The 26,538-nt window shown below is 42.3% G+C and overlaps 1 protein-coding gene across 3 annotated transcripts in view; it reads right to left on the reverse strand.

Annotated features, from left to right (window-relative positions):
- SFMBT2 (Scm like with four mbt domains 2) overlaps window positions 1-26,538 on the reverse strand; it is a 205,719-nt gene that overhangs the window by 79,884 nt on the left and 99,297 nt on the right. For all 3 annotated transcript variants that reach the window (XM_073801524.1, XM_033852337.2, XM_073801525.1), the window contains 2 exons: window positions 19,131-19,228; window positions 328-429 (listed from right to left, as the gene is read on the reverse strand). In XM_073801524.1, the coding sequence (XP_073657625.1) occupies window positions 328-429; window positions 19,131-19,228 (200 nt within the window). The remainder of the gene's footprint in view (window positions 1-327; window positions 430-19,130; window positions 19,229-26,538) is intronic.

Genomic DNA, 26,538 nt, shown 5'->3' on the forward strand with positions numbered 1-26,538 from the left:
GTTCACTGCTGTGAACTCACAGTTGAGCATCTGAATCTTCCTCCAAGTCTCTGCAGGACACGAGCGTCTGCATCCTGTACTATCGGAGGACAAGTGAAGTTCACCCCACCCATTGCAAGAGGAGGCATCTGATCACACTCACTCGGATATCAGTGATGAAAAGGGAGCTTGAGACAGCACTGTACTGGAGAGGAGGCCCTCCTCCTTGGGTTTACTCGCGTCACCACAGATCCCCACACGAGCCTATTTCCTCTGGTTGGCTTGGAGTAGAAAGACTTACTGGATCCACTACGGAGACGGAGGTGAAAAGCAAGGGAGGGACCTCACCTTGGTCACTGATGCAGGACAGATGTGAAAGGGCTCCCTCACGTTCACTGTTTCTAGCTTCATCCCAACTGTGAAAAAATGGCTTCTCAAATCTGCATGGTCCTACGGGGAAAAGAACGAAAATATTAAACGCAATGGTATTGTAAGCGAATTCAGTAACTGTCTGGATGCTTTCCTTGATCGTTTTAGTGGGCAACTGAAATCGGATTGAAATCATTAACCCTCCCCCATTTCAGATTTCTAATTATGGCAAGATATCACGGATTTAATTATTTTCTGCAGGCTAAATTGCCTTTCCAAGGGAGAAACAAGCCTTGGTGGCCAGGCTTAAACTTATACTAAGCAAAAAAAATTCACACCGCACAGCTTTGATCTTCCTAGGGGCCATCAGGAAAGCTCGGCAGAGTAATAGAAGCCATGAGTCATCTAAAACACGGCAGGGGCCTCCTCAGAAAACACGGCCTCTTGCTACTGGAGTTACTTTGCAGGCTTCGGGGAGGATCTTTTTGGGGATACAGCTTGTCTTCTGTGTTGAAGAGCACTGAGGTTATCAGTTACTGGTACTGATACTGGTCCTTGGACATGTGGGTATAGAAGACTCCAAAACAGCCCTGCGCCCAATCAGAACCCATCTCCTGCTCTATAAAGATGAGCTACACCCCCTGTTTAATAGGTGCCTGGCAGTTTTATAGACAATTCGCAGCAACCTTATGTGTGTGAGTGGAGCCTTCCTGCCTTCTCAAGAAAACAAATTTCAATAACCACTTCAGCTACACAGCAACAGATGAGGCTGGCGGGACTCTGGACACCAGGATTTATCTTGCAGAGATGAAGGTCACCTCATAACTCACAGTCTGTATAAACAGTAGTGGATAAATAAATGTCTCTGCAGCCTGTCCCTGAGGAAATAATAGCTGCAAGTAAATCCTCCTGTTTCTAAATACATCAATTGGGTGAGAAGTACAAAAATATCTGGGGATCTATGACTTTCTTTTATCTGCCAATGTAAAGTGGATTTTTAAAAAATTTTTATTGAAATATAGTTGATGTTAAGTTTCAGGTGTACAGCAAAGTGATTCAGTTATACATGCATACATATATTCTTTTTCAGCTTTTTTTTTCCATTATAGATTATTACAAGATATTGAGTAGAGTTCCCTGTGCTACATAGTAGGTCCTTGTTGGTTATCTATTCTACGTACAGTTGTGTGTATATTTTAATCCCAAACTCTTAATTTATCCAGCCCCCACTCTGGTAACCCTAAGTTTGTTTTCTACGTCTGTGACTCTATTTCTCTTTCGTAAATATGGTGTGTGTGTGTATAAATATATATGATGGAATATTACTCAGCCATAAAAAAATGAAATAATGTCATTTGCAGCAACATGGATGGACTCAGACATGATCATACTAAGTGAAGTAAGTCAGACAAAGACAAATATCATACGATATTGCCTCTATGTGGAACCTAAAGTGGATTTTTCATTAATTCAAGGATGCCATTCTAAATACACCCAACTCTGAGGACCGTGCAGAGCCCACAGGGCTGTGCCTGCCCCTCCCACAAAAGCTGATCAGAACAGGACAGTGTATGACACCAGATCCACTTATTAAACTCACCACCACCGCTTTGCTTTACCAAAGCAGGTACAGAATGTAAATGCCTATGGAACCACAAGGACCTGTCATTTCTCATGTGGCCACAGCTGCCTGCAAGTCTCTGTACCCAGTGGGTGAGCAATAAATGCTGGGTCTGGCTGGAGCACAGGGTGCCTCGTGCAGGGAGGGGGTTGCTCAGAACGAGGAAGGTGATGTGCTCCGTGGGCAAGGACTTACATGACAAAAACTCATTGAACTTAACAATCATCACTTGATTAAAAAATATTCTTAGGTACAGGAGATGATTTCCTTTTTTTATTACTGAAAATAAAGCATTTACTTTTAAAGGTGGCTTGGAAAAGGAATCAAAAGAAACAGCATAGAGATTTAATGCAAATCAACACACATCACCCCAAACACCAAGGCAGAGCCAGAAACCACATGTGTTAATACAAAAGTAGGAAACCCAAAATGACTGAAAGAAAAGATTAAAAGTTAATGCTCTCAGCAAACATCAACGCACCCCAGTATCTATCAGTAAGAACTGAATCACATAAGTGGATTTTGCAGATAAATATTTTTTCCATTTCAGGCACAAAAGCCTTTAACCTTCTGAAAAGAGGAATTATTCTAAAATTAAGACATACCATAAAACGTTGCCTGAATGTATTCAACAAGTTTATCAAGCAGTCGTTATGATACTATTTGGTATTACATAAATGTCCTCAGGCACTAATGACATGTGTAGCTATGATAAATGGGCAAGATGAATGTACTAGTTTCATGGAAGTTCTTCCGTTTCCCTCGCTAGCAATGTCCTTCCTTGCTGCAGTGTCTCTCCCATTACTCACAGCTACAAGGCTAAACGTTCTTGAGATGCGGTTCACCAATAACAGGAAACTCGTGCCTGTTCCCTGGCTGCCTCTAACACTAGGGCTCTGCTTGCAATTTTGATCTCTCACCTGCTCTCCCGTCTGCTTCTCCTTTCGTTTCTGCTGTAGGGCTGTCCTGACAGCATTCTGGGCTTCTGGTCTACCCACCGTCCGAATCCCCTCTTGATTTCAGACTGTGTGCCCGCTCTTTGACCCACACACTTTTGTCCCTCCCTCTGCACTCTGAGTAGAGCCAGCTTTCTAAGTAGGGTTGACCCATAACCCCCAGGCACTTTCTATATCCCAGGCTCTCACTGTGACCTTGACCACTGACTTGAAGTCTTTAGCTAAGTCTACACCCATCTCATATCTCTGCCAGAAGGTTGCTCAATCACAGCTCCCAATGCTGGGCTGGAAACCCTAAAGCCCCCAGGAACCCAACCCTACACTAATGATTGTCCTTTACCTGCTGCCTTACTTGATTCACAGTTGTCTAGTGGGACCTGCCTTTCCTTAGAAATAAAGCGTACAAGCTTAGGACAGCAATCTGGTCCTCAGATAACTTTCTCTTTTCAAGGCTGTGGACTCTGTTACAAATGCTTATCATTAATGATTCCAGGGCACCCTGCATCAAACAGTACCTCTAGGTTAAGAGGGGATCACTTTGTGCAGATACCACACATTTTCTTACTTCTTTATAGATGTCCCTGTGCTCCCTTGTCAACCTCTGAGAATCTCTCCCTCTGCTCATACATAAGAAATACCACCCACCTCAAAATCATCCATGGCCACATGTGGGGTGAAAATAAAATGTCAATGACATATTTTTAAACAATTAAAATATTGTTGACAATGTTCTGTCCTGATGACATTAAAATATTAAACAGTTTAAAAATAATGCTTAGTGAACGAAGGTTTAGAAACAAGTTTTCCCTTGCGAATCATGGCTCAGATTTCCTACACCTTAAATTATTTCTACGAGGTTTCAGTTGTAAGCACACAAATTTCTTACTTGCGAAAATGCATCTGTTTTTGTTCGAAACTATGTGAAAACTCTTAAACTCTCTTGTTTAATATACTGAAAAAGAAGCCGGACATTTTGAGAGGTAGCTGCATACACACATTGGTTTTTTATATTTTGGTCTCAAATATCCATATCTACCTGTTATACCTTATTAAACCTCTCCAAATTTCAGAAAGGAACTTGAAAACTATAAAATACATCCCTTTATCCCCAGCCCTAACTTCCATTTTCTTAAGGTCACTTTTTGATCAGCATTTAAAAGGAAAAAAGAAAACTGGTAATAATGTGTACAAGTCCCACCAGTTTCGAAAGCAAGTCAACAAAATGAAAAATTTTTCAATCCAAGAGCAAAGACCATAATGATTATGAGTTTGATTATGATTATAAATCTGCTACTCCGATATTTATGTTATTCATGAATGGTAATGCCAGAAACTTTGAACTCGAGAGGAAGGGCAGTATTTTCTAAAAGGACTTGCCTATTAGATTTCTGGTCACTGGAAATCTTTAAAACACATGACTGTTAGCCATGTAGTACATGCAATATTTTCCAGTCAATGCCAAACCCTCTCATTTACGTTATGCAGTTCATCCAAGAAAGATGCCCAGACATAATTATTGAATTAAGCTGGAGAAACATCAAAAACTAGATTTCCTGACATCCATTCTGATTCTATATTCTATCATTCGTTCGTTCACTCGTTTGGCATTCATTAGAAACCCCTGGGGTTCCACACACCATGCCACTAGGTGATGCACAGAATACACACAAAAACTGCATTTGTCGAAAGGGAGAAGACATGAAGAACAGCCATGGAAGATCCAGGTTTAGAAAAAATTTCAGAACAAACACTATCTTTACTTGTAGCTTCAAAATATTATAACCACCAAGATGACGGCAGCCCAGGGATTTAAAGGAGTGAAACTTAATTTTGAATATAAAAAGCATGAGACTTAGAATGACGAAGAAAAGATTCTGAGAAGGTGGAACTGTAAATTTAGTTAGGGAGACTGGGTCTTAAGATACTGGATTGAGGATTTTAAGTCTGATTTCAGAGGCGAAAGGAGTCATTCAGCACTCCTAACAAACAGATTTTTATGATAAAAAATTCAACACCAGTCAATTTCTAAATAAGCCAACACACAGACCATCTGAGCTCTTTTTGTGTATAAACGTACATCCATATTGGTATATAAGAAAGGGTACATAGTATGTAAGATATTCTCATTGGAAAACAAATGTATCACTACTAGACCATTTACTTCAGGCTGTTAATGCAGTCAGAGTACATGCGTTCATTTACAAACACCAGCTAATCATTCTCAATTCTAAGTGGGGAGAGGGAGACAGAGACAGAGACAGAGAGACAGAGAGAGAGTTCCTGGTTCCTGAAATGATTCACAAAACCGATTATCTACTGAGAGATGATGGGAAATGCACTGTGGGTTGAAAGATACGTTCTGGCCTTTGCAAAGCTCTAGAGAATCCTTCACACCTCTAAATTATTGGATCAAGAATGATGTTATTCCTGAGATCAGGAGTAAGCAGTAAATCCTCAGGACATTTACAAACGTGCCTGTCACACTCACGAGATACTGTTTATTCAAACGAACTGGAGTCCCGTTAAACTGCTTACAGAAAAACTCCTTAAGACAGGCTGGCAATGTCACTCCCATCTACATTCATGGCTACACATTTTATTTTTGCCCTGAAGTAGTTTCAAATTGATCAGAAGTAAAAATACCATTCATTTTACTGGAGGGCTGTCTTACTAGCCTACCTTAACAATTACTCTTCAGGGAACCTTATTTTCAGTCGAATGACAATGTAAAAGAGATTATACACACATCAACTTCCGTAATCCACACGAATTTCATCAGCTTTCTTCTCTCCTGACCCCACGGAGCTTTCACTCACTCCTACTAAGATACACTGACTGCACTGAGAGTAGCTTGGTTTGGTTTATAATATTCAAGCCGGTAGAAAGAGTAACAGCAATGAACACACTGTAAATACTTGTGAGCACTTTCCTTGTATTATTATTTTCCCCTCACAACAGACTACGGGGTGGGATCCATCTCAGAGAGGAAACTAAGGCACAGAGAAGTTAAGTTACCTAAGCAAGAACACACAGCTAAAAAGAGGAGCCAGGACTCAAATCCATGTGGTCTGACGCTAAGTACATGATCTAGCCATCAGATTACCTAGTTGTGTGTGATCAGTTATCAGGTTATGGCCCAGACCAGGAAGCAAAGACCAAAATGGATCTTTGCATTTTTTATTGCTAATGGTAAACAAACAAACAAACAAAACCCTTATAACCTATAAGCTCCTAAGATGCTCTCAAAGACAGATATTGCCAAGTTAAAAAGTGATAGCTATTAATACGGACCACTTACTGAAAACCTCCAATTTCTGCTGTCAATTCACAGCACTTTTCAATGGTTTATGAAAAAACCGTCAGAGAGAAAATTTTGACACTAAAATTACCTCCCAATGTTTATATATAAAGTCAATCAGTCTTTATCAACAATGAACCATTATATTTTTACTAACTGCTTTCGTGTTCTTTAAGCCACGAAGATTTAAAAAATGTGTCCAGTAAATGCCTGTGATGCTCTACAAGGTATCCATCATCGATACCTATCTCTCATAACATTATCAATGTTAACCCAGACAGGTTTACCTGATAAATGTGGTTCATCTAGTAAACGTCCCCAGCTGCAAAGTCCCCATGAGTCTCAATCTGCCAGTGGTATTTTTCAATACTCTATGTTAAGCACTAACCTGTGTACTGAATGAAGAAAAAAAAGAGGAGGATGTGGTTCCCGACATCGAGAAGCTTGAAATTTAGTTAGAAAATGACAGAGATGTGATAAATACATGTACAACGCTGGCAAAAGAAGTCTGGACAAAACACAATATACCTGGTTGTTCTGCCTTTACAGTTTGGCTGGTGTCCCACTTTATTTCACATGTGAGACAGAGGACATCAGACAACCTCAGAGCATCCCCAGGTACTCACTGGTCCCCTAAGCGCCTCGGAAGGGACTACCAGCCCTGGGAAGAAAGCACAACCTGACTCTGGAAGAATCAAGCAGCGCTATTTAAGAAACACTACTGTACAGAGCTGCCTTAATATTGGTCATTGGCAGAATGACGAAGCTCCAGGGTAAATACTGAGGTTCTCTATGAAACAGATAAGTGACAGAGTATTAATCTATGGAAGGAGGAGAAGGTATTACTAATTGAGAGACAAAAGACAAGGAAAAAGAAAGAACATTCGATCATCTTAGGTTCAACTCATCTCTCAAATGCCTCCTGGATCTTAACCCACTGCTCTCCGTCTACTTTAGAGGCTGGAAGCATTGCCAATTACGGTCTTATGATTTAGTATGTGCTGATCACAGACTCCCAAGACAGCTGATGCTTCTTGCCAGCCCTGCTTCATGGGATAAATACACCCCACACGATATAAAAATATGAAGAATGTGGCACAGGGGAGAGGGAGTTCAAACTAATTAACACAACACAATTAAAATGCACTTGGTGAGGATTTTCATGTAAGAAAAGCAGTGCCTCATTTCCTGTGCAGAAACCTAATTCTTACAGCCTGAGTTCCACAATCAGATGCTCCAGGAATTTCCTTAATGGTGGCCATCTGATCCTCAATCTTTAATCCTCCGGTTCTTTCTTTTTGCTTATGTTGATATGAAAAAAAATGGACAAAAAAACTGATAATGCAATTCAACACCGCTCCACATTTTTTTTAAGTACTAAAATCTTCGAGCGCATCATACACAAAAACACTGCACCATATAATTTTTTCAGTTCCAACATGCCAGTTTTTGGTCCGTAGGGACCTCAAACATTGCATAGGCATCTTTTCAAAGGCTTCAATTAATTTGCATAATTTCCAAGAACAGGCTTCAGAAAAGTCAGAGGAAGGTTTTACTTAGTACTACATTCAAATCAATATATAATGACCTAGGCTTTAATTCCTTTATTCATATCAGCATGCTATGTTATGCTAAAAAAAAAACTCCAATGCAGTTCATCATACTGTTCCTCTTTTTGTTTTACGAAAGACCTAGTGCTCACATGTTCATTAGATAATTACCCTCATTATATTAGTTGCATCTAAAAATGTACATTAGGATGCCAGCATTTATTAAATCAATAGCATTATTATATTTCAATTCCATTGCACTGAATTAAACTCAGCCAATGAAATATTTATAACAAAAAGGTAATAAAACATCTATAAGCTGAACACTAATAAGCGTTTCCATTTTTTTACTTACAGCTGTAAACAGCAATTTTATCAACTAGTCCTGCATTCAATCAAGGTAAAAAATAGTCATGAGAAAATGTAGTACTATATACTTCAACCTGAACCACAAGAATTCATAACAGGCGATTATAGCAGGACTATTTCCACAGTAAGTCCAAAAACTGGTACACTGGTTGTTTTAAAACAACAGGGGCAGGGCTTCCCTGGTGGCGCAGTGGTTGAGTCCGCCTGCCAAGGCAGGGGACACGGGTTCGTGCCCCGGTCCGGGAAGATCCCACATGCCGCGGAGCGGCTGGGCCCGTGAGCCATGGCCGCTGAGCCTGCGTGTCCGGAGCCTGTGCTCCGCAACGGGAGAGGCCACAACAGTGAGAGGCCCGCGTACCGCAAAAACAAAAAAAACAAAAAAAAAAACAGGGGCAATGAGGATGCCTTTCATTAATACTTATGCACCATAAAAGCATTGTTAAGTGGCAAGAAATTCAACCTTACTTACAGTACCACTATGAGAAAAAAACAGAGCCTATGCTGTGGGTACAGGTAAACAGTGATTACACTGTCTGTTCTTAAGCTTAGTTACTTCTCTCCTAATGAGCTAGGGTATCTCCACACGTGTCCAGCCTGAGGGCTGTGGGCTAAAGAAACCCACAGTCGGGGCTCTGGGGGTTAGCTTTTCCCCAGCCTCACATCCCACTGCCAGATGCCGTTGACAAAATTATTGCTGGGTGTTCCTTTCTACTGAGAGCCCTCAATGCAACTCAACTGTTGTCATGGAAACAAGGCCAATGGCCCTGAACTGTCTCCCCGCATGTGGAATCCAGCTTTCAGAGGGAGAATGAAGAGTCAGTGATGGGCAAGGCTGACTCTGTGTCCTGCCCTTTCTGGACACAGCAGGAGCTACTGCAACACAGGGGCTTACGTCCATCTGTGTTCTTTCTGCCACAGGTGGAGAAGATTCCCAATGGGAAAGTGCCAACTGCCAGCCAGCCTGGCACAGATCTAAGAACAGTGAAAATCTCAGGCATCGTCCTCAAATCCCGGCTGCCCTTGCCTTCCATGGGTCAACCTACCTCCTGGTAAGAAAAGCACCCAGTCTCTAGCCAGGGTTTCTCCACCTGGGCACTGCTGGCATCCTGGGGCAACTGATGCCTTGTTAGTAGGGGCTGTCCTGTGCACATAGGATGTTCCGTCCATCTCCAGCTTCTACCCACAGATGCCAGTAGCATCTCTCCCAGCTCTGTGTCATCATCAAAATGCCTCCAGACACTGAGAGAACTACCAGATCCTCCCCCGTTGAGAACCACTGATTTAGATACAGTTAAGCCTAAAGTCGGTTAAGATTTGCATTTAGGTCCTGCTTCCACCATAGGCTCTGTGTGAGGTAGGACAGATTAGCTTCTCTGATTTTCCTCAAGTTACAGGAAGACTAATAATACCTGCATGTCGGGTTATCGTGAGAATAATGAGATTAAGTGTGGGGAGTGGCTGGTACCATTTCTTCCGTCCTGTCTGGGCTCAACAACTGAAGCGACGGTCGACATCGCTGCAACGACTTTCCACTGGAGGATGATGTGGGCGTCCAGGTGAAGTCTTCACGGCTTTATTTGTGTTTTTATTCTGTACGCTATCCTGAAGGGTCTGAGCACGTTAATATACTGTATATCCCAAAGATATCCCAAAGGTGTGTAACTTACTACAGGAGAACGAGGAATTGTGACGCGTCGGCCACGCCCTGCTCACCACCCCCCTGCCTGACGGACCTGAAGTCTCCCAGGAGCCCTGGAAGCTCAGAAACAACCAAGGTCCAGCAAGTGGACTAACTTGTACAAAACCACAAGGGAAGTGATCAAATGTTCCAAATTCCTTTGCAAAGGCGCGTTACGTGTGCCATGTATGCTTGTGCTTACTCTGAGCACAACCAAGATAATTAGGCAAAAAGTAATTCTGTTGGAATCTGGAAATCCCTCCACCGACTCCAAGCATGACATGTTCTTAAATACTGGGGGGGCTTTAAGTCAGGTTTCTACTATTCTAAACTCATCCATTCCTTTTATTTAATGTTAAACACAGAACGTTATCTATTCATGTAAAAGTTTATGTGATTTGTTGAAACAGACTCACAGACATAGATAACAAACTTACGGTTACCAAAGGGGAAAGGGGGGAGGGATAAATTAGGAGTTTGGGATTAACATATACACGCTACTGTATATAAAACAGGTAAACAACAAGGACCTACTGTACAGCACAGGGAACCATATTCAATATCTTGTAATAACTTATAACGGAAAAGACTCTGAAAAAGAATATATATGTATAACTGGATCACTTTGCTGTACACCTGAAACACTGTAAATCAACCATACTTCAAAACAATTTTTTAATAAAATAAAATAAAAAATTTGTAAAAAGTACACACACACAAATGAACACATGTAAAACTGGGGCCATCTGAGTAAGATCATGGATTGTATCAATGTCAATATCCTGGCTGCAAAACTGTGTTTTTTCCCCAAGATGTCACCATTGGGGAAAACTGGGTGAAGAGTAGGTATATGGGGTCTCTCTGTATTATGTCTTACAACTGCATGTGAATGTACAATTATCTCAATAAAAATTTCAGTTTAAAAAAAAAAAAGGTTATCTGATTTGTTTATGTGGGTTCTTCTGGTTATAAATGGAGCTGGAGAAGAAACAGGGGGCAGAGTTTCACCTTATCCTTGACTTTGTGCCATTGACGCGGAAATTCATTGTACACTGGCTGCCCACGGAAGGAAAGAGAGAACTCGCAGGACGGAAGGATGCCCACACTTTCATTTACACCTGCAGCTCACACAAACCTCTGCACCAGGGGGCCTTTCTCAGGCAGGAGGGAATATGCGGAAGGTTCAGTAGCTGGGGCCCCATCATATGTGGTCCTCATTTTCCGTTAGATTTTAAACCTCTGTAGACAGAATGAACTTAAACTTCTCTTTACATCCATCTGCCTACTTGAGATCCTGCAATTTACAACTGCCTATCCATGAAAGAAAAGACGGAGATTAAAAGTACGACCTAGGGGACCTCCCTGGCAGTCCAGTGGTTAGGACTTCGTCTTCCAATGCAGGGGGTGCATATGCAATCCCTGGTCGGGGAGCTAAGATCCCACATGCCTCGTGGCCAAAATACCAAAACATAAAACAGAAGTGATATTGTAACAAAAAATAAAGACAAAAAAAAAATGGTCCACATCAAAAAAAAAAAAAAATCTTAAAAAAAAAAAGTACGACCTAACCTACAAAAAAAAATAATCTGTCCGTGTTTTGAGGGGAAAAAAAACCCTGCCTCCATACAACTATACTATCATTTATTATCAAATCATCCACAGAAAAAAGAATTATGATCAATTCTTAATTATTCTAACTAATGGCGAGTAGCATGGAAAATCTAGAAGAAATTAAAATATGCTATGACAATCACTTTGAAATGCATCTGCTTCATAAATAAGAGATCGATGTCCCCTCCTTGTATCCCAACACCCATGACATGAAGTTCATGCAAATATTATCTTGCTTTCCCTGAAACCCAGGAACTGGAGAGAGCCGGGATAATCAGGGGCCAACAGAAGCCATTTGGGAAGGATAACTCTCAGCTCAGATAACTAAGAGTGGACTGTATTTTTAAATTCTTAGTGTTTAGAATTAAAAGCAAGTCGCTATCTAGCAGATGCAGGCAGCAGTGTAGGGGGCCCTGAAATCAAGCCATTGTTGAGTGAACTCTTTATACATCTGGCCTTTGCGATTTTCATCGTTACCTTTACTGTTGGACCAAAGTTGCCCTCTTTAGCAGGTCTCACCAGATTTTTTCCAACATGCATAAAAACATGATGTCCCCGCGGCACTTTCTGAGTTAACGTAATGCGTGGGCTGCAGTTCAAGAACCCAGAGCACATGAAAAATAACACAAACAAGCCCCTCCTCTGGTTTCTGAAAGTGGCAAAGGATGGGCATGACACAAACTGAACATCTCTGCGATTCACCATCCCCGAGAGACTTTAACAAACCTCTCCAAGTCTTTAAAGAGATGAGAAGGACAAACGAGGGAATGGCAGAGGGCAAGCTCCCAGGTCTGGGTGTTCGGGGCCAGAGCTGGAGGTAAGCCAGCCTGGGACCAGCTGCTGGGCAGAAACTCAGAAGTCAGGCCAGCAACACCAGCAGGATACAGGGGTCGAGCCACCCGTCCAGTCACAACATGACCTACTGTCTAAGACAGACTCTCTTTCAAAGAACCACTGGGGTTTCAGTTGGTGAGAAGGAAATAGCAACCAAGAGTCACACAAACACTTACTGCTAAATTATTTGGTAGCAGACACCCTGCCAGGTGGGACAGGGAATGTCATGCTCAAGAAATTAAGTTCTGGCCCTACATAGGTGGCCTCGAGCAAATTCTGGGAGAATCCAAGGATCCTAGTGCCTGAAGGCCAAACTCAGCTACGAGTTTTGTATTGCTGCTGTATTTAGCTACCAAAAGAGAGCAAAAGTCGGTCACCATAGAAACCACAACCTGACAATCTATGGTAACAGCGGCTCACACCCTTTCTTACCCCTTTGGCTGGACCAGATGACTAATTCATTTGGCTGGACCAGATGGAATGAGAAAGGAAAGCTTTTCACTCTTAACCTTCTCTCTCTGGCCTGTAACCTAGGTCTCAGATGCGAAAATAGACAAGGAGTTTTCTCCTAAAGGCTGAATCTACAAATGCACCAACAGATACATAATTCAAAGCTGAAAAGAGCTAAAGAAATAACAGATGTGGACTGTTCCGTGTATTATGAGCACAGCCTGAACACTCTCAACAGAGAAGAAATATGTGCATGGAAGGCCTTTCCTTATGTGTTTGTGTAAAAATATAATAATGGTCACATGTAGCATCTTTTTTTCTCAATTAGCCTTCTCTCAGCGGCCCCTTCCTTCTGTTTATTAAACATGACTTATGGGGAAAGCAAGAAGCAATGAAGCAAGTGAGACAGGAATCACTCGAGACCAAAGCAAGCTGAATTTAACTTACTGCTTTGCCATTAGTGGAAGCCCTTTATTTACAGATGTCAAGGGCACTTTTAATGCATATCAGTTATAGATACACAATTCTGGATCCATTCAACCGCCACCCAAGTCAAAGGAGCCTGGGTATTTTATCCAAGTACTGGACCAGGTACACTTTTTACCTGCTGTGAGTCCTGATGAAGTAAAAGCCTTAGTTATCATAACCTCGACTCCCTATAGTCTCCACCTTGGCCACAGATATTGATGGGGAATTGGTCAGGGAGGCAACAATGGAAGGGAACATAGCTAGTATCGTGGGTGTACGTGTCTCACTGAAAATCACATCTCTCCTCAGCCTCCAATGAAACGGAAATAACCCGGAAGCATCACGTCATCACCGTCCAACCGCATCCCATCCGTTCACAGCTACAATCATATCAGAGGAATTGCGTGTGATATTAGGAAGGCATGCACAGCAGTGCAAAAACAGATGGAGCATAAGGCAGAAACCTGTCATTTATGGCCAAGTCTGTCCCTAAACTAACATGTTCCCCCCAGGGTGTTCTTTAAGATCCTTGTGTGTCCACTGATCTATGTGTTTAAAGAGGAAACAATACATATACCATACACTGTAGCACCTGACACTACGTTATTGTCAAGACCCTGAGAGATCATAGGGCCAGATGCTTTGAAAAGAAAAAACCCACAGGCAACATACAGGAGGCAATATTCCCTCTACTCTGTGATGACGTCCAGCAAGAAGCAAACATTGGCCCTGTAAGCTCACCTGCAATGGGGTGTCATAGAACGTGGGGGGTTTTATGCTGAGTTGTTTTCTTAATTTCAATTCATCCCTAATCTTCTTCTCGGTGCTCTCAACTATTTCATCCACTTAGCCAAGAACTGACCTGGGGTATTTTTAGCTGATCATGAAAGTACCAGTTTGGTACTGAACCCGCCAAACAGGACGCATCAAGCCCTTTGCTTCCTCTCTGTACAAAGTCATCCCTGTTATTCGGAACCGCTCGCGGGGACTTACTTCATTCAAGCTGTACTGACGACCTCTCCTGAGCCTTTAACTTTCTAAGTTGAGATTTGTACTTAGTTTTTCACTAACCTACTCAAGAATGGGTATTGGGTGCTTAAGTTTGTGGTATGTTATTACAACGGCCTTAGGAAACTAATAGTGGTTGTTCTCAGGATTTCAAAATTAAGTGTATAAATATTCCCTCCATACAAAGTCTGGTTCAGAAAATTGCCCCTTTCTTTTCTGTCAAATTGAAATAAAAGAAAACATTTGTAAAAGCGTCTCACAAGCTCTAAGAACACAGAATTTTCAATTCAGCTAATTTTTATTTATTAATTGCCCACTCCATACATCCTGTAGGCCCTGTGAAAAATAGAAAATATTCAGTATCTACTCTTAAAAGCAACTACTGTACAGCACAGGGAACTCTGCTCAATATTCTGTCATAATCTAAATGGGAAAAGAATTTGAGAAAGAATACATGTGTGTGTATAACTGAATCACTCTGCTGTACACCTGAAACTAACACAATATTGTTAACCAACTAAACTCCAATATAAAATAAAATATTTTTTAAAAAGCAACCATTAATTATAAACAAAATATTGAGGACAGGGAGAATTCTCATGTTCTCCATAAAAATAGTAGTCTGATTTCTAACAGAAAAACATTAAAGTGAGGGAAGGAGGCAACTGTACTTTAGAGGAAAATATAAACAATTACGAAACCCTGGAATCGGGTCAAGAGAATTATGTAGAGAGTAACTGCTCAATAAACATTTACTGAGTTACTTAATTATTAGTTTAAAATATATGAGGATTATTAATGTTTATATATTTTGAGTCTTAGTATTCATAGTTCTAAATAATAAGTGCATATCCAATTAATCTGTAACTACATTAACTCAAAGTATTTCAAATCGGTGAGTTAAATGCATTTGTCCATTCAATAATTCATCGTATATTTGAGAAATATTTACTGAGTATGACTATAGCCAAGGAGTTATGTTTCATTGAATGAAAGATGTGGGAGTTTACCCTACAGTCCAAGCTACAAGACTTTAAAAAGGGGAGTCCCACATGAAGACAGCTGACTAAAAACACACATGAATTTCACCTCTTCCTAAACTCTAACCAAAATTACAGTAAAGAATTTTAAAGACGTGAAGCCCCTTGAACAGAAACTAAATAGAAGCTAAAATGCAGGTGAACAAGAAGCAACTAATTTAACATAGTCAACAGAGCCAAGTCCCAAGCCTCCTACAGAAAAGCTGAGACCCAGCCTAATGAACAGGGCAGGACCTTCAGGAGACTCAGAAACCGGTAACAGCAGGTATGTATGAAACTGGGGGCGAGTGGGAGGTGATAGAATAAGATGCGTGGGGAGCTGTCTAGGAAGCAGTTGGACCCCAGGTATTCTCCCCTCCCTGATTCTACAGACAAGTGGTCCTCCCGTTTCCTCAGAAGAGGATGAAGCAGGTGGTCCCTGGTCTGTGGATACAGGAAAATACAAACTCAGCACAGAAACCCCAGGCTCTCTTCTTGCCACTCAGCTCCTAGAATGCAGGCAGCTCGACCTTGAACCCCAGGTGGGAAGTTGAAATCTCCTCCTTGGAAATCACCTAAAGAGGAAAAACCATCATACGAAGAAGTAGGCTCCACACAAAGGAGGTCCCCCTACATGGACCAGTCCTGCCCTCAGCTTTCGAGTCTCCCTCCTACTCAAGAGCGCACAGTCAAGGATTCTCAGATCTCCAAGGAAAGCCTCTAGCAAGAAAGTTAGAAACTAAAAGCAACGTGGAGGAAACAAACTACTCCGGGAAAAGAAAACTTTAAAAAATCAATACTTCCAACAAGATAAAGTCATGCTTCCAGGCTGCAAGAAGAGGAGGCCATAAACAGCAGCATTCAGAGAAAAAGCGCCAGACAAATGCTCGTAAAAACCCAACAGCACAAATGAGTGGAGAAAACCTCTGACAGTAGAGCAGAAACAGAGGAGACAATGAAAACCTGAAATGAAAAGAAGAAAAAGTTACATAGCCAGCCCAGGACTACCACTTGGTCACAGATGAAGAAGACAACAGAGAAAAGAGAGGTGGAAGGTGTCATTTTAGAAGAAGCATCCCCAAAATTAAAGGTATGAGTTGCAGACACCCGGGGTACCCTGCGTTCTGGATGGAAACAGACACCTGCAAAGGCCTATCATCGTGACATTTCACAACAGTGGAGAAAAGGAGAATATAAGATGCCCAAGGAGAAAAGGAAAAATGGAGCAATACCTCCAAATTCTTGAGAAAAGTGACAGCTGACCTAGAATTCTACACCCAAACTGTCAGGGAAGCGTGAGGACAGAATCAGGATTCTTTCAGTCACTCGAGGTGAGAGGAGAGCAGGCTGCCAGCACTAAGATGCTTTGCCGTGTTTTATCATCTTTGTAAGCTGAGGACAAAATGCCAACGTAAGCTGGACCCAGATTGTTAACGGCACCTGGCTCGTCCTGACCACACTCTGAGCAAGGTCCCAGGGACCCCTCGAGGTCCCGCTGCCTGGAGCGTTAGAGAACACTCAAGTCACTGCACAGAAATGCTGTGCTGGGCCTGTTCTGAGAACCGGAGCCAGACCCGTCCGCATTTCTAAGGGAGGTCCTGTACCTGGAGTTCAAGCTACAGTTTGGCTGATGACCCAACTAATTCCCTAAGATTAGCTCAGGACTGTGCCTACTCAACTCCCCTGCAAACTCTGTGGGAAAGTGAGGCCATCTTAGGACCCAGGCACTGTCCAGTCATCCTCCACTCTGGAGAGCAGGAAAACACCCTCTCCTGAAACAATCAGGGCTGGTCTTGTTTCTCGTGTTGTCAAAAGTAAGTTGTGTGATATTAAGGAAAACATACATAGGTAGTAATACTACAAGGAGAGGCAAGGAAATGGTTAACACCAAAGTTAGGGAGCTGGTTACCCACAGCTAGGAAAGGTCAGGTGGAAGGATGCTAATGGACCCGCAACTTCCCGTGTCTAGATAGGGGGCAGGGAGGATTTGTATTTCCTCTATATCACTCTGTGAACTCCTCACGTGTACATTTCAAATGTATGTGTATAATATATTCCAAAATAAATATATTCATACCTTATTTTGAAATAAAATTTATTTTCTCAAGGGCAAGGAACACGATCACGTTTACACATTTAAAATATCACTAAGGGAAGCAACCTCACTGTCCATCAGGAGATGAATGGATAGAGAAGGTGTGGTGTATACACACACACACACACTACTCAGCCATAAAAAAGAATGAAATGCCATTTGCAGCAACCTGGATGGACCTAGAGACTATCATTCTAAGTGAAGGAAGTCAGACAGAGACAAATATCGTATGATATCACTTATATGTGGAATCTAAAAAAGTGATACAAACGAATTTATTTACAAAACAGAAAGAGACTCACAGGCATCAAAAACAAACTTATGGTTACCAAAGGGGAAAGTGGGGGAGGGATAAATTAGGAGTTTGGGATTGACAGATACACACTACTATATATCTAATAGATAAATAACAACAAGGCCCTACGGTATAGCACAGAGAACTATACTCAGTATCTTGTAATGACCTATAATGGAAAAGAATCTGAAAAAGAATACATAAATACACACACACATATATATAACTGAATCACTTTGCTGCACACCTGAGACTAACACAACATTGTAACTCAACTCTACTCCAATAAAAGTGTTTTTTTAATATCACCAAGGCCACTGGGAAAAGACAGTGGACACCAGCTGTAGAGGTCAAACGAGTGACAAGCGTGGTGGGCTGGCTTCCGAAGAGGCAGTGGAGCCAGTTCACAGAAGAGTAAATGCTATTTTTCTTAATTTTTATTTTATTTTATTTTTTGCAGGAAAGGAGGAGGAAAAAGAAGTTATCTGGTCAGTTAGCAAAAAAAAAAAAAAAAAAAGCCCAAGATAATGTTGCATGATCAGTGTGATTATTAGTGCTAATAATAATTTAATAATTATTTTCAGAAGAGGTCTTAAGTCCAATGTTGCCAATGCGAAAAGTGCTGAACAAGAGTATCGGTGATTCACCCTGCTAGGTTAAGGTTCTGAGCAAGGACTTCCTCGTAAATAAAATCCAGGAAGCCAGCGCCGCAGTCCGAGCCTCACACTCCTGCTGCAGGCGGTACCTAGACACCATTTTAATTTCATTTTCCACATGAAACTTCTACGGCCCTGCAGAAATGTGCCCGCTCGGAACTGAACAGCAGGTTTACATCAGCCCATCACAAGCCCATCCACAAGTCTCCCAGGAAACGGTCCATGTAGAGCTGTTTCCCACCTACTCGAGCTCCAAATAGAGACCGTTTTATGGGTCCCTCTTGCTGGAGGGATCACTCCTGCCCAGAACTTAATATTCTACACATCATATAAATTTTAAGCATAATTTTTAAGAGTTTTAAGAACTAGGTGATCTATTTCAGTCATGGTACATTTCTTTCATTGTCTATTAGAGGAAGGCCTACTACCCAACAGATACTCATATGAGTTTCTCAAGCCATCAAGAGAAGCATCATTTTCTATCATCTTTACCGAGCAAATACCAAAATTAGACTTGTTCCATTTTCTTTTGTTTCTTTGGTAAGCAGTGAGAGGGTGAAAATGAGATTTCCATAACAATACAAGATGGAGAAAAAAAATGTAAATCTGAAAAAAAATTTATTAAGATTCAAATTACCTCATAATATCCTTATTAATTACTTGATAAAAGATTTTAAGCATTATCTTGGAACATGGGTATTTGGGAGGATTACAAAGCAGAGCAAAATGGAACAGATAACATTTTAAACATTATAAACGAACACCGGCCAAGAAGGTAGCTTTTTAAATAGTGGGAAATGATTTGATGTGGGCAACTTTTTACACAGTTTATTCTCAAAAAGAGGAGAAAAACTGCTATGAATCTACATCTTACCTTAAACACTTCCATTGGAAGAGGAAAGTTAGCAGCATCAATAAGGGATTTCTCCAGAGCACTTTTCCACTCTGAGTCCATCTTCAAAGGATAGATTTCTGTATCAACAGCAAATCACATAAGAGTTTAAGGGCTGAAATGTTCTACTGGGTGGTTCTTTCTCGGATTTTATCTTCTCAGGATTTCATAATAACTTGGCAGGTGCAGCAATCCTAAGAATTCACACCCTGCCCGCCATAAAAGGCCACCTGCTAAAGAGATTTCCTGAAATTAAACAGCAATTCGGGATTCTGCGATCAGAAATGAAGAATAAACTTAACAGGGCTCTTCTTCAGGGAATATACGCATGCATTCTGGGCATAATTGAATAGTATAAATCACATTAACCACACTTCATCCATCCACTGCCCCGAATTCCATTCCAACACCTGGGAAGTAAGATCCATGGATGAAGAACTTATTATCTGATAAATTTCCAAACTAGAAAAGACTCTTGTCTGGCGTTTGCAGTTATGACAGCCTATTTTTCACTAAATCTCCAAGCTCTCATATGCTAAAAATAGTCCGCGTTTAAGTCAGGAAATTATGAAAAGGTAAATTAAAATTTACCAACCAAGTCTAATATTTACACTTGAAATGTTGCTAACACATCACGTTGCCCATGTTTTCCCCCAGGCAGTGGGGGGAAGGGATTTGCGAAAGGAGGTTACACCGTCTGAATACAAAATTAAAAGAACAAAATCGTTGAGCACTGTTTTTACCGATTGCTGAAACTGCGGGGGAATTTTATGATCTGATCTCAACAGATTTAAGACCTTATCAAAATAGGATTTGCAGAAGCACTCACTTGGAGTAGATATGTTTATACCTTCCCTATATCAACCCAGGCTACTTCAGACAGACAGCTAGGATATGAATATGAATTTAAGCACAGTTAAAAGGCAACATTAAGCCTTTGGGGCTATATTTTTAATTTCTTGCATGTCTGCTTTTTAGCAGGCGGCCATATATTTTGATGATCGTAGCTTCTGAACTCACCTTGAGCTTGAAGCACCTGTGTTTCAGCAGTTTACTTAGTCTTTTCAGACTATCACAATTATGGTTAGGTGAGAGATGCTGTCAGAAGGAGCCAGGTTATCAATGCACTACCCACCGCCCCTCGTTGTCAGACACACCAAGTCACATAAAGGATAATTAATGACAAGATAGGCTCTACTTGTGTATAGTGTCTATAATGCGTTCTAGCCTTTTATTTATGCTCTTACGCCGCTGCAGAATTTTTTCCCCCAATTTGGCGTTTCTCTATCAGAGACAAAATAGCCTGTAATTCTCCTTGGTATACATGTTTGGGGGAACATAGTGAGGTGCCCACAACAAACACCTCTACAGAGAATGAATGAATGGTCCCTCCAACCTCCACAGGTGGGGGGGGGGGTCCTGAGGGAGAACTCGCTTATCACAGAGTCCCACAAAGGAGGGAGAAGGACCAATTCACGAAGCCCTACAAATTGTCCCGAGACGGTGAGGCAGATTCCCTGGAATATACCAGTGGCTCAGCTCAGGGGCACTGCGTCAAAGTCTCGGTGAAAAGGGAAGGCAATTCAGGATTCTAGGAAGCAAAGCCCAGAGGACACCAAGGGCAGCAGTTCAAGACGGGGTCAGGAGGGAAACAATAAATAAGACCCTGGACTTCCTCAGTAGAACAGAAACAAATCCACTCCTCCAGGGTTCTGGAAGCAGGTCAATGGGGAGTTCAAACTCGACATGGTAGTAAAAGGAGAACCAAGTCATGGAAAAGGATGGTGACCTCCAAAGAGAAGGTCAAAGGAAAGGTCTGCAGACATACAGGGGATAGAAAAAGGGAAGAGGAAGTGTTGGTGCCCGAGCTCCCGCAGTCTGTAACTGAGGTCTCTGGGTGGGAAGGGGAGCCCCTGAAGCAGAGAAGAGGGTAAAAGAAGAATGGCTTAAAAATTACTCAAGGCCAGAGCCATGAAAACCCAACATGGTCAGGTCCAAACTCAGAACTGAGCGAGGAGACAGGCAGCCCCCAGAGGGATGCTCACAGCCTCTCCTGACACCTGGGCTCACACACACTGGCAGAGCAGGACTGGACCAGCCACATCACCCTAGAAGGTTGCATCCACCTGATGCCTGTTCCACCAAACCAAAGACAAGTAGCCTAAGAAGCCTGGTGCTTTGATCTGAATATGCCCCCCTCCCCCAAAATTCATATGCTGAAACATCTAAGGTGACAGCATTAAGAGGTGGGGCCTTTAAGAGGTCATGAGGTCATGAGGACCGAGCTCCTATGATGAGATTAGAGTGCTTATAAAAGAGACCCCAGAAAGCTCCTCTCCCCTTCCTCCAGGTGAGGACACAGTGAGAAGACGCTGTCTGTGAACCAGGAAGTGGGTCCTCAATGGACACTGAATCTGCTGTTGCCTCGATCTTGGACATCCAGCCTCCAGAACTGCGAGAAATCAGTCTCCTGCTTACAAGCCACCAGTCTGTGGTGTTGTGTTACAGCGGCCTGAATGGGTGAAGACACCCAGGAAGTCTCACGGGACTTTTATCTCCGTCCTACAATCTTAAGATTCTTCGTCTTCATGCTGAGGACGTTGAATCCTAATAAGGAATTTAACCCCACGGCAGGGCATACTCTTTGTCTTAAAAGGTGAAAAGCAACTGCAATTCTGTCAGTACGCTCAACCACCTGCAGAAGCTAAACACCTCCTAGTTTCAATAAGCAGAGAGCAACAGTCCATGCGTGTGTTTCATTAGACAGAGAGGCGCTTGGTTACACCGGCAAGTGTACGGACAATAAATAGCACCATTAAAAGAACATAAAACAGGTTCTTAAAGTGATCGTGTTGCAGGTAATTTAATAGAGTGTATCATGTCAATTTCTGTTGGTGGAAGTAATAAGCAATTAAAACCCGTCCTGATTCATCTTTAACTAGAAGCCTGAGTGAAAACGAGGTGTCCCCCTCTGTGCATGTTGGCAGGACATCTCACAGAGAGTGTGGCAGGAAGAGGAGTGAACAAAATCATCATCTCACAGCCTCGGGTGATCGAAGGCCTGGAGGGGTGATCCCCTTTATTCATGCATCTCACACCCTCCTCTCCTTCCTTCTCCACCAGGCTCTGACCAGTAAGGAAAGGCTCATCTATGCTTCTTAAAAGACACTGGGAAGTGCTATGGACTGAATGCTTGTGTCCTTCCAAAATTAGTATGTTGAAGGCCTAATCTCTCAATGCCATGGTACTTTGGGAGGTAATTAGGTTTAGATGGGGTCATGAGGGTGGGACCCCCATGATGGGATTAGTGCCCTAGTAAAAGGAGACACCAAAGAGCTCTCTTTCAAGTGCATGCTTGCTCTCTCTCAATACCACATAGATATAGATACAGATACAGATACAGATACAGATATAGATATATACATCTCCATGCACACATAAAGAGGAGGCCGGGAGACTTCCCTAGTGGTCTAGTGGTTAAGGCTCCATGCTTCCAATGCAGGGCGCATGGGTTCGATCCCTGATCAGGGAATAAGATGCCACATGCTGTGCAGCATGGCCAAAAGATTTAAAAAAAAAAAATGAAGAGGCCAGCTGAGGACCTGGCAAGAAGGTGGCCATCTACAAATCAGGAAGAGAGCCCTCACCAGTACTCAACCATGCTGATGCCCTAATCTTGGACTTCCATCCTCCAGAACCATGGATTTGTGTTTTTCAAGCCCCCTCCCCCAATCAATGGTATTTCATTAAGGTAGCCTGAACTAAAACAAACAACTCTTTTTGAATGAGAAATAGTTCAAGTAAGAAGCATGTGAATTAGATTCAGAAACTTCTGGCTCCAGAAACTACCTAAAATAGAAAGAAAAGGGGGGGAAATGGTTGACATAAAGATTATGTAGGGAAAAAATATACAAAAGAATATAGAGATAAGGATTCTTCTTAAACTTCAAAAAGTTTCATCTCTTTAGTTTCTGCAAAACCATGTCAGATTCTATCTTGCTTTCTAAACATCCAAAAATATGAAAGTAGGTGGGGCCTCTAAATGACCCCTGACCTCAATGACCTACTTAAATTTCTTAGAAGATCAAATATAATCTTAAAACTCTGATCACAGATTGAATATTTAGAAAATACCAATCACCTGAGTAATACTTAGCAGCACAGCAAATGTATGATTATCCCCATTTTACAGATGTAAAAACTGAGGTTCAAAGTAGAGTAACTTGCCCAGAAGCTTTGTAGCCAGTGACAGAAGTGGAAAGAGAGGCTGACTTGAACCCTGACTCCAAGCCCATGTTCCTTCCACTCTGTTGGGTTTCTCAAGCTCTGTTCACACGTGGACCCTTTTAAAGGAAGAAATTCTCATCCTGAACCCCACAGACCACATTCCCGTGCATCTTATATCCTGGAGCCATCCTGGGTGCTAAACAAGAGATCACATCTCTACTTGCTCAGAAGCCCCCCTAACACTTCAGGGGAAAGAGGACAGTACAGTCCTCCTTGTGTGGAGGTGCGTCCACCTGGGCTCTCCCCTCCAAATTGGCTTCCAAATCCCCATCAATTATTTGGCTCCTGGAAGGTGGACCTGGCTGGTTCCTTCCTTCTGTCTAGACACACCCGAGTTTTTATTCAGTCAACTCACTCAACACATATCTACTGAGCACCTACTATGTGCTGGGCAGGGTGTCAGGGGACACAGCAGAGAATGGGTCCCGCACTTTCAGTTTCAGCGGTGAGTGAAATCCTCTCATCCAAGGTCTGGATGAAGTGGGGGCATGGTAAAGCAGCATTCCAAAAGAGGGGACACGCACAGAAAGCTCGAGGAACACAGAGAAGGCCACAGGGCAGGAAAATAAATGAATGAGGGGAGGCGTTAGGGGTACACAGCTGGAAAAACAGCTCCAGGTCTGTCTAATCATGATTTGCCTTCCATTCAGCACTGAAGAAAAGGCACCCGTGGATTCCCAGTCCTGTCCTGATAACGCCTGAATCACTAAGGACCGCGGGAAGCCACTGCCTCTCCCATGATTACTGGCATTTTACCCTCTTCCATTCCTTCACCTGGTCTTCACTGAAGCTGGACTCCACCTACCCCGGCAGCACTGCAATCCTGATGGTGGGTCGAGTGGGGCAAGGTGGCTTTGCCCCTCTTTCTAACCTCCCATTCCCCCACCCCGTGTCCTCTGATTCCACCCAAAGATGGGATGCAGGCTCCTCGCTGGCGGACAGCATAAAAGCCAGCACCTTCTCCTCCAGTGTTTGAAGACTGACTAGCCAGCTACTTTCTGTCACCTATTACTATATCTCTATTCACACCAAACGGTTGAGAAATACTGTGTCCTTCAAGAAGTAGAAAGAATAAGGAAAGGAAAGGAGGAGCTATGGTTACTTTTAGCAAAGGTGTTGATGTCAGCACAGCAAAGAGGGCATCGAGAGTAGGCTGACCTGGCACGGCCTCACTCTCAAAGTCCAGTCAGCCCTCCCGGCCCGCAGGTCCTGAATATTCCACCTGCAGTGGGTGGAACCCGCGGATGGAAGAAACCACAGATGGAGGAGCCCGCGAACGCGGAACCTGGGAAGGGGAAACCACAGGTGCAGAACACCTCCAGCCCTCGAATGCAGAAGGCCAACTGTACTGTGCTATTTTATACAAAGGACTGGAGCATCCCTGGATTTTGGTATCCTTGGGGTCCTGGGACCAATCCCCCGTGGATACCGAGGGACGACGCTATACCCAAAGTCTCTCTTACCTGCTCTCCTCCCCAACCCTTCCAGCTCTACTTACCACCAGTCAATGATGAACACTTTTCACTTACTTAAGCGTGTTTGGGAATAAGAAAAAACAGCCTAGTATTTTCTATGCAAGTGTGAAATTTTACTCCCACCTAGATTTCATTCAAGGAAAGAGCACTACCATCTAAGTTTAACAAGTCACATTGGGTTCTGAAATCAATTTATGCAAAGGATTGGGTTCTGTTCCCGTGTGTAAAACCTGGGTGATTAATTGCCTTCCCGGGTGTGGTTCTGCTGAATCAGGTAGGAGAATTCAGTGTTCATCTTGTAACTACTGCATCTGAAGAACTAAGAGTCACATTTGGGGGCGTCCTTTCACCTTTTAATTTCTTCTTCCCATCCATAGCCTTTCCTGCAGACAATTTTTTTTTTTTTTTTTTTTGCCATTGCCATCAGGACTTATGGCTTGAAACAGAAAGTCTCCTGATGTTTTTGGTTTGACCAAGATCCATTTTAAACCTACAGTACCCCAAACTAAGTTTAGCTGCCGACAATTTCAATGTTGGGAAGATAACTTCTTGATGATGAATGCCTTTTCCAAAGTCTTCAGTGAAATGGACAACTCCAGAAAATTACTAAGATGAGTAAACACAATTTATTCAAATTATCTACAGGAAGAGAGAGAACTCTCCTATGGAAATATTTCCTTAGTTTCTGCAGGGACACCTTCCATTCTGCCTGCTGAGTATGAGTCCACGATGTCACAGCAAGGGTACATTGCACAGGACCTAAGGGCCAGTAGTAATCCTTTGCTTTGCTATGAATTTTTACACTGGCAAATATATGTTTTTCTTAACATTTATAAAGCAATTAGATACCGAGCTAAGACTTATACACCCAACTTTCTGCACAGAGTAAATTTCTCCTGCTAGGTTATGAATCCCAAGGCAAACGTGAGCTTAGATCTCTTCTCACGGAACTGACAGGCCCTTCGTTTGTCATCATATCCCCACATTACTCAGGGTATAAATGGATTTCCTGGCTGCCTCTCAAAACGTTGACAACAATAATACTAATAAAATACCATGTTCTATGTCTATATGCCTGTCAAATTCAACTCAAATGCAAACACATGACACACAGAACCAAGACGTTTTTTCAATTAAAGCCCTTGACTGACGGAAAAGGGAAATACAACGCCTCAGCTTCATGTCTTCAAGACTAACACTGGCAACTAAGATGGGAGGGAAGAAAAGTCTCTGGCAATTTTAATGAAGGAAAGAGCCAAGTCTTTGCTTCCAATAAACCTGTGAAATTGACCAAAATGAAAATCAGCAAATTTGGGAAGAAAGGAGTATTCCTTCCTTGGCGTCTTTAATTCCATAAGAATCCAACATTTTTGTTCTGAAGCTACATATCGAAAGGTTGGTAAGGCCAGTCAGAGGCAGCAGGGGGAACTGGATGGAAGAGGGAGGGGACCTGGGAATTTGAATTACAGCACGTTCCTCCTACAGACTGGGTGATCTTGGACAAGTAGCTTAAACTCAGTCTCAAATTTTCTCTGCTGTAAAAGGAAATAGTCACATGAAAGAGTTTTTTGGAATCAAAATAAACATCCGAGCAGATGTAAACTCACCTGGCATGTAGTAAACATTCA

This window comes from Tursiops truncatus, chromosome 2 (genome assembly GCF_011762595.2).
Source record: "Tursiops truncatus isolate mTurTru1 chromosome 2, mTurTru1.mat.Y, whole genome shotgun sequence".
Lineage (NCBI taxonomy): Eukaryota > Metazoa > Chordata > Mammalia > Artiodactyla > Delphinidae > Tursiops > Tursiops truncatus.